This window comes from Neophocaena asiaeorientalis, unplaced genomic scaffold, assembly GCF_003031525.2.
Source record: "Neophocaena asiaeorientalis asiaeorientalis breed wild unplaced genomic scaffold, Neophocaena_asiaeorientalis_V1.1 scaffold429, whole genome shotgun sequence".
Lineage (NCBI taxonomy): Eukaryota > Metazoa > Chordata > Mammalia > Artiodactyla > Phocoenidae > Neophocaena > Neophocaena asiaeorientalis.
The window spans coordinates 2,815,850-2,828,673 of NW_020173550.1; the positions used below are offsets into that span (position 1 = coordinate 2,815,850).

Genomic DNA, 12,824 nt, shown 5'->3' on the forward strand with positions numbered 1-12,824 from the left:
TCAGAAGCGTGAGTACCAGTGGCATGGATATTGGGCGTGTGGCTTTATGGGGTACTTGGGATGAATGGACTTGTAACTGTTAGGTTGCTGCTCTCAGAATAGACGTGGATATTTCACGCGCTGGAAGAAAGGTACAGGATTGTTGGGCAAATATTTAGGGGGTTTTGAGTCACCAGCCATTTCCTTTCTGCAGCTCTGAGTCTCTTCCAAACATCCCATACGCTTCATCTGAGCCACCTGAACAGATTTCCTGCTCGGGGCCCTCATGGACGATTGGATCCAGGCCGAAGGTAAGAGGATGATCAAGGAAGAAAGGAAAGGTGTTTTATTTTATTCGCCTCTAAGAGAATGTCCCTTTTTTTTTTTTTTTTTCACCTGTTGACACTAACATTCTCTTTCAACAGCTAGATCCTAGTCCCTTTACCCTGAAATAGGCTGATACATTGAGATGTATATACAAATATCGGAACTTCATAAGCTGGTTCAGCAAGTAGGGATTTGGTGTAATTCATTTTTCAAAGTACCATATTGAATTTTTTAATGTATAATTTTCCTTTTTATTTCTTGTGCATAAGGTTGAGACACCAAGAATCAAAACTCTCAAGAAAATAGTAATTGTCCAAAAAAAGTAACTCTGCAGTGTATTTTTTAAATTGAAGCATAATCTACAATATTATACCAGTAGATTGGCTATTTTTATATATTACGAGGTGATCACCGCAATAGGTAGTACCATCTGTCACCATACAAAGCTATTACTATATTATTGAGTGTATCCTCTGTGCTGTATGTTACATCCCCATGACTTGTTTTGTAACTGGAAGTTTGTACGTCTTAATACCTCTTCACCTATTTTGCCCATTCCCCCAACTTCCTCCCCTCTAGTGACCACCGGTATGTTCTCTATACCTGTGAGTCTGTTTCTGGTTTTTTTATGTTTGTGCATTTGTTTTGTCTTTTAGTTTCCTCCAGTGCGTAATTTGATTCTTAGTTTAAAATGTGTTTCTTTAAATACACTGTACAGTTCAGTGGTGTGGCAGACTGTGTGTGTTGCACTCTGCCCAGAAATCCAGGTCTGTGCCGTGGATATGCAGACACGGCCTTTTGTGGAGCAGGCGTGGTGGATTTGGGCCTTTGGGGCATCCCAGGCCGTCCTGTATCATCTGAGCGTTGGGGGCTGCCAGGAGGAGCATACTTCCTGTTCTCTCTGGCTCCCGTGTTCCTTATCCTGCCTTACTCTCTCCCTAAAAGCTTTTGTTTATATCCCTAGGGCTTACGCTCTAGACTAGTTTGCTTTTTAGACTTGTTCTAGTTCTGTCCGTCTTCATTTTAAATTTTATTATGAAAAATTTCAAGTATAAGCATAGTAAGTAAAAAAGGATGATGAACCTTCACATACCCGTCACCCAGCTTAAACGAGTATCAGTGTCTGCCATTCTTTTTCATCTGCTCCCTGCCTCGTACTTGATTTTTTTTTAAGGTAGAATTTATTTAGGTTGATGTGCACAAATCTTAGATGGACAGTTTTGACGAACGGAAAATCCTGTGTAACTCTCACCCCTATTACGATATAGGACATTTCCATCACGCTAGAAGGTGTTCTCATGTTCTGGTTCTCTTCTGAAATAAGAACTGTTCCGAGAAGGAAACAGCCCCCTATCCCAGAGGCCAGTAGATTATTACATGGTAAGGGCTGAGAATGCAGTCCACTGAGAACATGTAAAAGGAGCACGGAGTTCCTCAGAGAAAAAGTTTAGGCAAAGTGATTTAGCTAGTCTCTGTGCTGAAGCCACTGTTTGTTCCCTCGGGATAGGTCACGTGAACACTAAGGAGGCGGGAAGGCTTTGATTGTGTAGGATTGTTTTCCACTGTGTCTCTGCTTGAAACACTCTTTCATTCTCAAGTTACTGGTATACATCTTGCATACACCCATCTTCTTGGTCTTCCAAATTTACAAGGACTTTCCACCTCTCACATTCCATGAGTTTATTAAAGGCTTCATTCAGAATCACAGCAGGTGCCCTCAGGGATAACGTAGCCTGGGTGGAAATCAGTGGCTGCTATTGACTTCCTGCTTTAGGTTCACATTCAGCCTTTCTATACAGCCAGTTGCATTTGATTGTCCTGGACATGCCAAGCCCCGTGCAAGACCTATGTTCTGTTACTTTGGCCGTAATGCTTCAGTGTCATGGCTTCTCGAGAAAGGAGACGTGACCATTGGGAGGGAGATATTACCATCAGTCAGGAGAGAGAATCTGCAGACTCATTCTGCAAAGGGGGCAGTAGGAATGAGGTCACCCTGAGGGGGAACAACAATTTATAATGGAGTCGCCCATGTTAGCGTTTGACTGGAAACCAGGTTTTATTTTGAACTTCAGGTTTTGGGAGGCAGGAAACAGTGTCTCCTTTGGATTGCTAATGCTGAACTACTGCGGTTTTTGGACAGGGCTATCCAGCTGGATATACCATCTCAGTATCCGGCTGAGGTTACGGAGATGGCTTCCACTGGTCATGCCTTATGACCTGTTCCTGGCAATTCACAATAAGGGGCGAAAACTGCTCGCTGAGTTTACAGGATTCAGTGGAACGTCCACTTTAACTTGAGGTTGACAGCATTTACTGAAGAGTTCACTTCAGTCATGGGTGAGCCGAAGAGAGTTGTCAAAATGACTGGAACAGTTCTTCTGTTAGAGACACAGGAGCGCTGACATCCCACAAGGGCAAGATTAGAAGGCAGCTTCTGGAGGGAGATGCTATGAGCAAGGACATTACCCAGGCAGAAATATGAGAAAAGAAAAACTTTGTGTTAAATATAATCAAGTTTGTTACTCGGGGGTGTAATGACTAGGGAAACAACCCAGGCAGGCCTAAAGGGAAAGAGTAGACACCTTCTGGTAAATATAATCAACTTGGCATTACCTCAGCACGAAGAATTGACAATTGATTTTATTTCCCTTGTGAGACATGGGGGTTTTTTCCCCTTATCAGTCTGGCGTTTTATGATGGTCTAAAGGTTTTTTCTCTTCTATTATTTTTTTTATTGCCCCTGTAACATAGTGATAATATAATAAGTGATTTATTACAAAAATGTATAAAGTAGTGCATGCTATTATATAAAGTTAAAAATACTATAAAAATATATCATTCCCTCTTTCCCTTTAAAGGTAACCATTTAAAAACTTTTAAAGTATAGTTAATTTACAATATTGTATTAGTTCCAGGTGTACAACATAGCAGTTGTACTCCATTTAAAGTTATAAAATGTTGGCTGTGTTCCCTGTGCTGTGCGTTACCCCTTTGTATCTTACTTATTTTGTACATAGTAGTTTGTACCTCTTGATCTCTTACCCTTATCTTCCCCCCATCCCCAAGGTAACCATTCTTAAAGACTTGTAGAAAATAATTTTGAAAAGCAAATTTACTTTCTGCTACTTTTCCCCCCATGTTCTTTTCTAGTCTTTGTCTATATATATGCATACTTTTTATAATTTAAATCTGAGTTCAGATTTTTTTATACGTTCTTATCGAACATCTGTTCTGTCTTGCGCTGTAACCCTCATAATTGTTTTAATGGCTGTATGATTACTGTACTTATTTACTATGAAAATTCAGGATTGCTAGATACACACATGGCTTTTTTTTTTATAAATTTATTTATTTGATTTTTGGCTGTGTTGGGTCTTCGTTGCTGCGTGCGAGCTTTCTCTAGTTGTGGCGAGCGGGGGCTACTCCTCATTGCGGTGCGCGGACTTCTCATTGTGGTGGCTTCTCGTGTTGCAGAGCATGGGCTCTAGGCACAGGGGCTTCAGTAGTTGTGGCACGCGGGCTCTAGAGCGCAGGCTCAGTAGTTGTGGCAGACGGGCTTAGTTGCTCCGTGGCATGTGGGATCTTCCTGGACCAGGGCTCGAAGCCGTGTCCCCTGCATTGGCAGGAGGATTCTCAACCACGGCGCCACCAGGGAAGTGCCACACGTGGTTTTCTTACTCAGCTTGAATTTCTTCTACTATATATAACCTTTTTTCTTCTTCTGAATTAACTTCCTTAGGATAAATTTTTAAGAGTGAAATTACTGGATCAAAGGGTTTCAGTATTTTTATGACTCTAATGTGTAGTGTTAAGGGTTTTTACCAGAACTGTCTTTTTTTTTTTTTTTTTTTTTTGCGGTACGCGGGCCTTTCACTGTTGTGGCCTCTCCCATTGCGGAGCACAGGCTCAGCGGCCGTGGCGCACGGGCCCAGCCGTTCCCTGGCATGTGGGATCCTCCCAGACCGGGGCACAAACCCGTCCGTCCCCGTCCCCAGTCCCCTGCATCGGCAGGCGGACTCTCAGCCACTGTGCCACCACGGAAGCCCCAGAACTGTCTCTTTTAATGAAACTTGACAGAACCCGTAGCATGGTGCCATATGTATATATATCTTAGTAAAAAAAAAAATCAGTTAAATTCTCCTCATTTCAAAAAATTATATCAAATATAAGAAAATTATTCATCACCTTTATCTGTCAGAGGTATCCACCATTAATATTTCTTTTTAAAGCTTTTTTGGGCACATTTGAGGCACTATTGTATATATAGTGTTCCATATAATTCTTTTTGTTTAACGTGAATGGTTTTCTGTGTTATTAAAAGCATTTAAATATCTTAATGTCTTCTGTAACACTCTTATATGACTGTTAGCATGGCTTCTTTATTTTTAAAGTTGGGGATTCAGATGGTTTCCAGTTCTTTTTAGGCCAGTATGTACTGAATCTATATGTAACAGTGTGGTCTCTTCCTTCTGGTAATGGATCAACCTCCAGCGATGACTATGACTCCAAGAAACGCAAACAGCGGGCTGGTGGAGAGCCTTGGGGTGCTAAGAAACCAAGGCATGACCTGCCTCCTTACCGAGTCCATCTCACTCCCTACACTGTGGACAGGTGAGTGGTGAGGCTGGGGTGGGGGCTGAGACTTGTAGCTGGTAACAGTTTCTTGTGTAAGTGAGATATAGTCTGGGAGTAAGAGTGAGTGTGTGTGTGTGTGTGTGTGTGCGCGCGTGCGCTCATGACCTTTTTGTTTCACTTTTGTTTTTTAATGTGACAGATTTTTTACTTCAAAATCTCAAGTTCTGACCAGCATAGCACCACTGACATGGGTGTCCTTGATAGAACTTTATGATTTGATCACCAGAAATTGTTATGCCAGGCTATAATTAAGGCTTATCAATCAAAATCCAGGTGCCCAATACCAGTTGTAAGTCAGGTAGAAACTGTGGGTCATAGGAACCGTGGGACTGGTTTCCCAGGGAAGCTCTGAATTATTTTTTAAGTGCTACAGCATGTATGAGGACACTGGCCCACAAGCTTACTCCGCACACGTAGAAACTCACTGACTGAGAGGTGGATGAGCAATTCCAGATTCCGTCTAGCAGGGGAGATGCAGGGCTCCAGCTGCTGTATTAGAGATAAGGCCCCAGAGCCAAGTCCACCTAAGTCCGAGCTGAGGTGAGGGCAGCCTCCTGGCACCACCTCCTCAAGATGGCAGGGAAGAGGGCTGCCACTGCTCTTCCCCTGTCACCGCTTCCTCTCTCCAGGCCCAGGCAGGGCTTGTTTTTCTCCATGCTGACCCACCTGCCTCCCAAGGTTAATCTGATGAGATACTGGTCCCCACGTCATCACCACTGGAGGGGTGAATATAGAGCCTCCTCATGTGGTCAGAACATGACTGCTAACAGTTAGCCACACACACACACAGCTGTGGTTTTTTTCCTAAAACACAGCTGGAAACCTATTGTACATACCGTTCAGTACTTTGCTTTTTCACTTGTCTTGGAGTTTATTCTACGTTAAAGTTGATGAGACTGATCTCATTCTTCTTAGCTGGAAACCTATTGTACGTACCGTTCAGTACTTTGCTTTTTCACTTGTCTTGGAGTTTATTCTACGTTGAAGTTGATGAGACTGATCTCATTCTTTGTAGCTGGAAACCTATTGTACGTACCGTTCAGTACTTTGCTTTTTCACTTGTCTTGGAGTTTATTCTACGTTAAAGTTGATGAGACTTATCTCATTCTTCGTAGCAACTGCACAGCATTCTACTAAATGAATGGACCAGAATTTATTTAACCAGTTCTCCATTTTTAGTCTTCAATTATCCTAAACATTGTTGTAATAATAAACATCCTTCTCTAGACATCTGCGTGGACAGGTGCAAGCATTTTGTTGTGCTCAATTCCTAGAAATGGAGTAGCTGGCTCACAGGTCTGTCAGCCTTGACAGGTATCGCCAGGCCGCTCACAGAGGCGGTATCGGTTTACGTTCTCACACGAGGTGTGAGGTTCTTGCACCCCCAGCCTTTGCCAACACTGTGTTATCCAGCTTTGTGATCTTTGTCAGTCTGATAGGTGAAAAGTGATACCCTGATTTGAATTTAATTATGAGTGAGATTGAGCATGTTTTCATGAGCTCGTAAGTCTCATTTCTTTTTCTAAGTTATCTGTTGCTGTGTCCGTTTTTCCAGTTTTCTCTTAGACTTGTGAACTTTGTTAGTGACTTGTGGGTTCCTTTTATATTAAGACAGTGACCCTTTCTCTGTCACATATTGCAGATGTCTTTTTTTGTTTTCCTTCCCCAGGTTGACTTTATTTTGCCACTAGAGGTTGTGACATTTTAGTGGTCAAGTCTGATCCATTTTTATTTTTTCAGAAGTGTCTTAGAAAGCTCTTCTTTTCTCAGATTATAAAATAATCTGCTCCCTTTTTCTTTCAAGTCTTTTATGGTTCCATTTTAAAAAATAATTTAGTCTTGGCTCCATCTGGACTCCCTTGCTTTCTTCCCATAGCTCCACCTGTGACTTCTTAGAACTCCAGCGCCGCTACCGCACCCTGCTGGTTCCCGCAGATTTTCTGGCTGTGCACCTGAGCTGGCTGTCGGCCTTCCCTCTGAGCCAGCCCTTTTCCCTCCATCATCCAAGCCGCATCCAGGCATCTTCTGAGAAGGAGCCAGCTCCAGACGCTGGTGCTGAGCCCACGTCCACAGACAGTGACCCTGCTTACAGTTCCAAGGTGAGTTGGCTGGGGTCCTGCCTCTTTATCCCGTTGTTGGAGGCTGAGAAAGCTCTCGGGTGTCTCCTTTATGCTGTCCCTACCAGGTACTGCTGCTCTCTTCCCCGGGGTTGGAGGAGTTGTATCGTTGTTGCATGCTCTTCGTGGATGACATGACCGAGCCAAGGGAGACGCCAGAACATCCTCTGAAGCAAATTAAAGTAAGAGCTGGAGCCCAGGAGGCAAGACTCACTCATTGACGGTGTTCAGTTCCTGTCAGCTCTGCTCCTGCTCAGGAACTCATAGAAACGGGGTTTCGGGGCTGAGATACCAGTCGTTTTACCAGGAGGACAGCATGGCTGAGAGATGTTCTTTCTTATCAGAATTATGTGGGGTTCACATTCATGGGTAGAGATACCCCTCCCGCCCCCAGTGTGGCGGACCCTTTGTTCCCCACTGGTGGCAGGTTGCCTCCCTGTGGGAGACCCACATGATTGGTTTTTCATTTCTTACCCCTGGTCTCTTTTTGCAGTTTTTGCTGGGCCAGAAAGAAGAGGAGGTAGTGTTGGTGGGGGGCGAGTGGTCTCCTTCTCTGGATGGCCTCGACCCCAAGGGCGACCCGCAGGTGCTCGTCCGCACTGCCATCCGCTGTGCGCAAGCCCAGACCGGCATCGACTTGAGTGCCTGCACCAAGTGGTGAGTGGCTGCCCGAGCTGTTGTCTGTGGCTGCCCAGTGAGTGGCGAGACCCGGCAGGGAGCCAGGCTTCTGCTGGGCCTTTCTGACCTGTTAGTTCCCGTCTGTTCCCTAGTCCCTGCTCATCACCCGCTCCCCTCCAGCCCTCGCAGTGGTCGTGAGCGCGGTGAGGGGTGTGTAAGTGTGTCGAAGGCCAGCTGACCCTCCAAGGCTGGTCAGATGTGGCCCCAAAGCCACATTCCGTGCTCCTTCTTGTTGCCATGGCACCTCGGATAGTAACTGTCCGCTTACTTGTCTCTCCCCACTGACTAACCATTTCTTGAGGACTTGGTCTATATCTTTTATTTCTGCACTGTCAGAATTTGGCACACAGTATGTGCTCATTAAGTGCTGATCGGAAACTGAAGCCCTCACGAACGTCATGGGTCAGTTCTGCATCTTTCCTTCTGCTGTGAGCAGGTGGCGCTTTGCTGAGTTCCAGTACCTGCAGCTGGGACCCCCGAGGCGGCTCCAGACCGTGGTGGTGTACCTGCCGGACATCTGGACCATCATGCCTACTTTGGAAGAGTGGGAGGCCCTGTGCCAGCAGAAAGCTGCAGAGGCAGCTCCCCCGCCCCAGGAGGTGGCAGTGGTGAGGCTGAGCCTTACGAACACGTGGGGAAAGTAGGGGCCCTGGGCCCTAACCCCTGGACCCAGGTGGTCATAGCTCTTGACTTTTCGTCACAGGAAACAGAGCCTACAGAACAGGCAGCTGATGCATCAGAGCAGGCAGCAGACACCTCTAAACAGAATACAGAGAATCCGGAGGTCACTGCACAGCAGGAAATGGACACCGATCTCCCAGAGGCCCCTCCACCCCCTCTAGAACCCGCTGTCATGGCACGCCCCAGCTGTGTAAACCTGTCCATCCATAGTATCGTGGAGGACCGGAGGCCAAAAGAAAGGATCTCTTTTGAGGTAGGTGTAGGAGTCTGGGGCCTGTGGGGCAGGGCGTATAGGATGGTGGGGTTTGGAACACCCCGTGTTTTGATGCTCGTGACCCGTGCCTCTTCCACCAGGTGATGGTGTTGGCTGAGCTGTTTCTGGAGATGCTGCAGAGGGATTTTGGCTATAGGATTTATAAGATGCTGCTGAGCCTTCCCGAAAAGGTCGTGGCCGCACCTGAACCTGAGAAGGAGGAGGCGGCCAAGGAGGAAGAAGCGGTCAAGGAGGAGGCCAAGGAGTCCAAGGATGAGGTACAGAGTGAGGGCACAGCTGCCGAGTCAGATGCCCCGCCGGTGAGTACCTCTGCCCCTGTGCACGGGCACTGGGGCTGCACATGGTAATGCTGAACACAACTGGGGCTGCGTGGCACCAGCGCTGCTCCGAGTGCTTTAGGGCTCTCCTCTCATCACCCCTCGCTCACTGCGCACACGCGCTCGGTGACCCTGGTGTGACTCGGGTGCGGGGCGCCTGACTCTCCCACGTGGCCACACAGCCCGGAGGTGGTTGGTGTACCTGGGAGAAGGGAGGTGGGCCTGGAGCAGTGAAGGGAAGCGTGGCTGACGCGGCAGCATGGAATTCTCCATTAATAGGAATGCTTTGATGGGTACAGGTGTTTCGATTACCTGACGGTTAACTAGAACGCTGCATTTTCTTAAACGTTTCTAAAGCACATGGGTCTTCTTCTTGCCTAAATACTGTCAAGTAAACAAATTTCTCACGGGACTGAGATTGACTCTTGAGGAGAACCCAGGTATCTGGAACTCGCCCTGGTCTGCTCTGTGACCCCCATGTAACGAAGTGTGTTAAATGAGACACCGCGTATGCGCCTTCGGCGCGGTGCCTGAACGCGGCTGCCGCACAGATGTTAACCGTTGTTATTGTTGGTAGTCATAGGGGCAGTTCCTCTCATCATCTTGGTCTGCTTCTCCTAGAAGGAAGACGGGCTTTTGCCCAAACCCCCATCTTCTGGGGGAGAGGAAGAGGAGAAACCCCGGGGCGAGGTGTCCGAGGACCTCTGCGAGATGGCCCTGGACCCCGAACTGCTGCTGCTGAGGGACGATGGGGAGGAGGAGTTCGGTATGTCTGGCGCCTGCCCGGGTGGCAGCTTCCTGGCTCTGTGGCTCCCGTCCTGGCTGTGTGCGGAGCCAGTCCGGGCCTGTGTGCTCCCAGCTCCAAGTTCATCTCTGGCTTTCTGTAGCAGGAGCCAAGCTGGAGGATTCCGAGGTCCGGTCGGTTGCCTCGAATCAGTCAGAGATGGAGTTCTCATCCCTTCAGGACATGGTGAGACCTCTGTGCCTCTCTGGGTCTCAGTGACAGGGAAGCTTAGCAAGGCCTCTGACTCACTCCTGGGAAAGGGGTGCTTTTCCTAAATGACCTCTGGCATCTTCTGATAGACGAAAGACGAAAGGTGGTTCTTGGCTTATGGGATGGCATGCTCGTAGGATCCAGGAGAGCACTTTGGTATCTCCATCAGGGCGGATCTGAGCGAGCTGTCTGACCTGGGAGCACCCAAGATTCCTCTGTGTGTGACAGCCCCTGGGGCGAAAATGCCCCAAAGAGGCCTTTGGTTACAGGCCAAGGGACTTGCCTGGCCCAGGGTCCGGTCTCTAACTGGAAGGGTGTTGAGTGTGTCAGCCAAGCTGCTTGATTTTTTTTGTTTTTTTAAACTTTGCTTTTTATGTTGGAGTATAGCCAATTAACAATGTTGTGGTAGTTTCAGGTGCACAGCAAAGAAACTCAGCTATACATGTACATGTATCCATTCTCCCCCAAACTCCCCTCCCATCCAGGCTGCCGCGTAACACTGAGCAGAGTTCCCTGTGCTCTACAGTAGGTCCTTGTTGGTTATCCATTTTAAATATCAGGCGGCTTGATTTTATAAGGGCTTCGTCCTGGGTGATTGAGCATCAAGGGACCTGTTTGTAAATCCTGTTCATCCTTGTTTCTCTTTTAGCCCAAGGAGCTGGACCCCTCTCCTGTGCTCCCTCTGGACTGTCTTCTTGCTTTTGTCTTCTTTGATGCCAACTGGTGTGGCTACTTGCATCGGCGAGACTTGGAGAGGATCCTGCTTACCCTTGGGCTCCGGCTCAGCGCAGAGCAGGTGCCTTCTCACGCCCCGCCCTTCTCACGCCCCGCCCTTCTCACGCCCCGCCCTAGGCCTCTCTGAGATGCCTCGCCCGAGGCTCGGGATGCTGTGGTTCTAGGTTCTTGCACGCCATTGTGGGGGGACTTGCACCTTCTCATCCGTGGGCATCTTGGGTGTGTGCTTCCTACAGGCCAAACAGCTGGTCAGCAGGGTGGTGGCCCAGAACATCTGCCAGTATCGGAGCCTTCAGTACAGCCGCCCGGAGGGCCCGGATGGGGGGCTCCCAGAGGAGGTGCTCTTCGGTGCGTACTGTGCTCTGCGGCCTTCTGGGGACAGCGGAGCAGGCTGCTTTGTCCCGGGACCGTCCCTGAGTCTTTTCACGGCCCTTCTAGGAAACCTGGACCTGCTACCTCCTCCTGGGAAGAGTGCCAAGCCGGGCGCTGCCCCTGTGGAGCACAAGGGCCTGGTGTCCCACAACGGCAGCCTCATCAACGTGGGGAACCTGCTGCAGCGTGCGGAGCAGCAGGATAGCGGGCGGCTCTACCTGGAGAACAAGATTCACACACTGGAGCTGAAGCTGGGTGAGTGGCTGCTGGCGCGGGGACCTGTTGCGGCCGGGCGCAGATGCAAGGAGCCGAGCGGGAGGCCCGCCCCTCAGCCTCCAGGCCTCTGGCCCTACACTCCCCTCCTTAGCTTGGCAGTCTTTCCTGTCTTCCCCCGCCAGAGGAGAGCCATAACCGCTTCTCAGCCACTGAAGTGACGAATAAGACGCTGGCCGCAGAGATGCAGGAGCTGAGAACCCGGCTGGCTGAGGCTGAGGAGACGGCCCGGACGGCGGAGCGACAGAAGCACCAGCTTCAGCGGCTGCTACAGGAGTTCCGAAGGCGCCTGACCCCCCTGCAGCTTGAGGTGCAGCGGATGGTTGAAAAGGTGAGCCTCCTGGGAGAGCCGGCCGCCGGGCGGGGAGGCTGGGTCAGGGCAGCCGGCACGGGGCCGGGCCCAGGTTTGCCTTGCTTCCGCCTCCATGCGCCAGTTTCTTATGGAATCGATCAGTCAGCAGCTGGCACCCTGGACTCTCCCAGGAGGAAGTGCTCAGTAGTCCTCGGATCTCGGCCCTTCCTCTGAGTGAGACCGATTCTCGTGACATCTGTTTCAAACAGGCAGACAGCTGGGTAGAGAAGGAGGAGCCAGCACCTAGCAACTGAGGGGCCTGGTGCAGGAGCTGCCATCCTGTGAGGTCAGCGATGGAGCCTGCTGAAGTTAGAGCCCTTTTGGTTCTAGAAAGAAGCTGGAGCAGGACCTGGGAGCCATAGGCAGGGGTGGCTGACCCCTGTGCTCGGCCTCTATAGAGGAGCTCAGGCCGTCAGGGTGGGGTCTGTCTGTGCCGTGTGGGACGGATGAGTGAGGAAGCCGGTTCCACTTGCAACTAAATCCAACATCTTCTGCACCCCTCGAATGTCATTTTGCCCTCTACCTTGGGATTCCTCCTGGGGCCCTTTCGTCTTGTGCTTTCTCCTGTCCTCTTCCAGTTTAGAATAAGACGGGAGGAAAAGGCTTTTTGAGTCTGTTGTAAGGTCTGATGCCAATAAACCGAAGAAACAGACGCGGAAGCTGGCTGGGGGTAAGAGCCCCTTCCTCCGGATGGCACAAATCCTGCCAGGTTTCAGGAGCAGGTTCTGGGGGGAAGGGTCTCCCGTGGCCATCGCAGGAACAGAGTCAGTCAGTGCTAGCGAGCGTTTAGCGTTGGGCAGTGTTTGGCAGTGAACACTGTTCCAGCCACCCCAGACTTGCCAGAAGAAACCAGCACCTCTTTTCCCTGGCTCCCCATGTTCAGAATGTGGTATTGGCTCTGGCCCAGCCTTTTCCCTGTTCCCCATAAGTCTCACCTCTTTCCATAATCCGTGGTTTCAGTTTGACTTTGTATATAAAGTGTTCTGTTTTGGTTTTTTTTTGGCTTTTTGTTTTTTAAATAAACCAAAGTCAAAACAAGCTAAGTGTCCTCTGTAACTCTCCCCTCGCTCCTCTTCTAGGTCTGCCTGCG

At 49.1% G+C, this 12,824-nt stretch overlaps 1 protein-coding gene across 1 annotated transcript in view; it reads left to right on the forward strand.

Moving 5' to 3' along the window:
• CCAR2 (cell cycle and apoptosis regulator 2) overlaps positions 1–12,772 on the forward strand; it is a 15,412-nt gene extending 2,640 nt beyond the window's left edge. The window contains exons 6-21 of the mRNA XM_024747665.1: positions 1–8; positions 177–290; positions 4,798–4,917; positions 6,818–7,040; positions 7,127–7,240; positions 7,552–7,715; positions 8,173–8,344; positions 8,440–8,670; positions 8,772–8,990; positions 9,630–9,774; positions 9,896–9,978; positions 10,652–10,798; positions 10,974–11,085; positions 11,176–11,364; positions 11,508–11,713; positions 11,944–12,772. The exon at positions 1–8 is cut by the window's left edge and continues 126 nt beyond it. Coding sequence (XP_024603433.1) covers positions 1–8; positions 177–290; positions 4,798–4,917; positions 6,818–7,040; positions 7,127–7,240; positions 7,552–7,715; positions 8,173–8,344; positions 8,440–8,670; positions 8,772–8,990; positions 9,630–9,774; positions 9,896–9,978; positions 10,652–10,798; positions 10,974–11,085; positions 11,176–11,364; positions 11,508–11,713; positions 11,944–11,988 — 2,292 coding nt within the window. The 3' untranslated portion in view covers positions 11,989–12,772. The remainder of the gene's footprint in view (positions 9–176; positions 291–4,797; positions 4,918–6,817; positions 7,041–7,126; positions 7,241–7,551; positions 7,716–8,172; positions 8,345–8,439; positions 8,671–8,771; positions 8,991–9,629; positions 9,775–9,895; positions 9,979–10,651; positions 10,799–10,973; positions 11,086–11,175; positions 11,365–11,507; positions 11,714–11,943) is intronic.
• Positions 12,773–12,824: the final 52 nt, after the last annotated feature.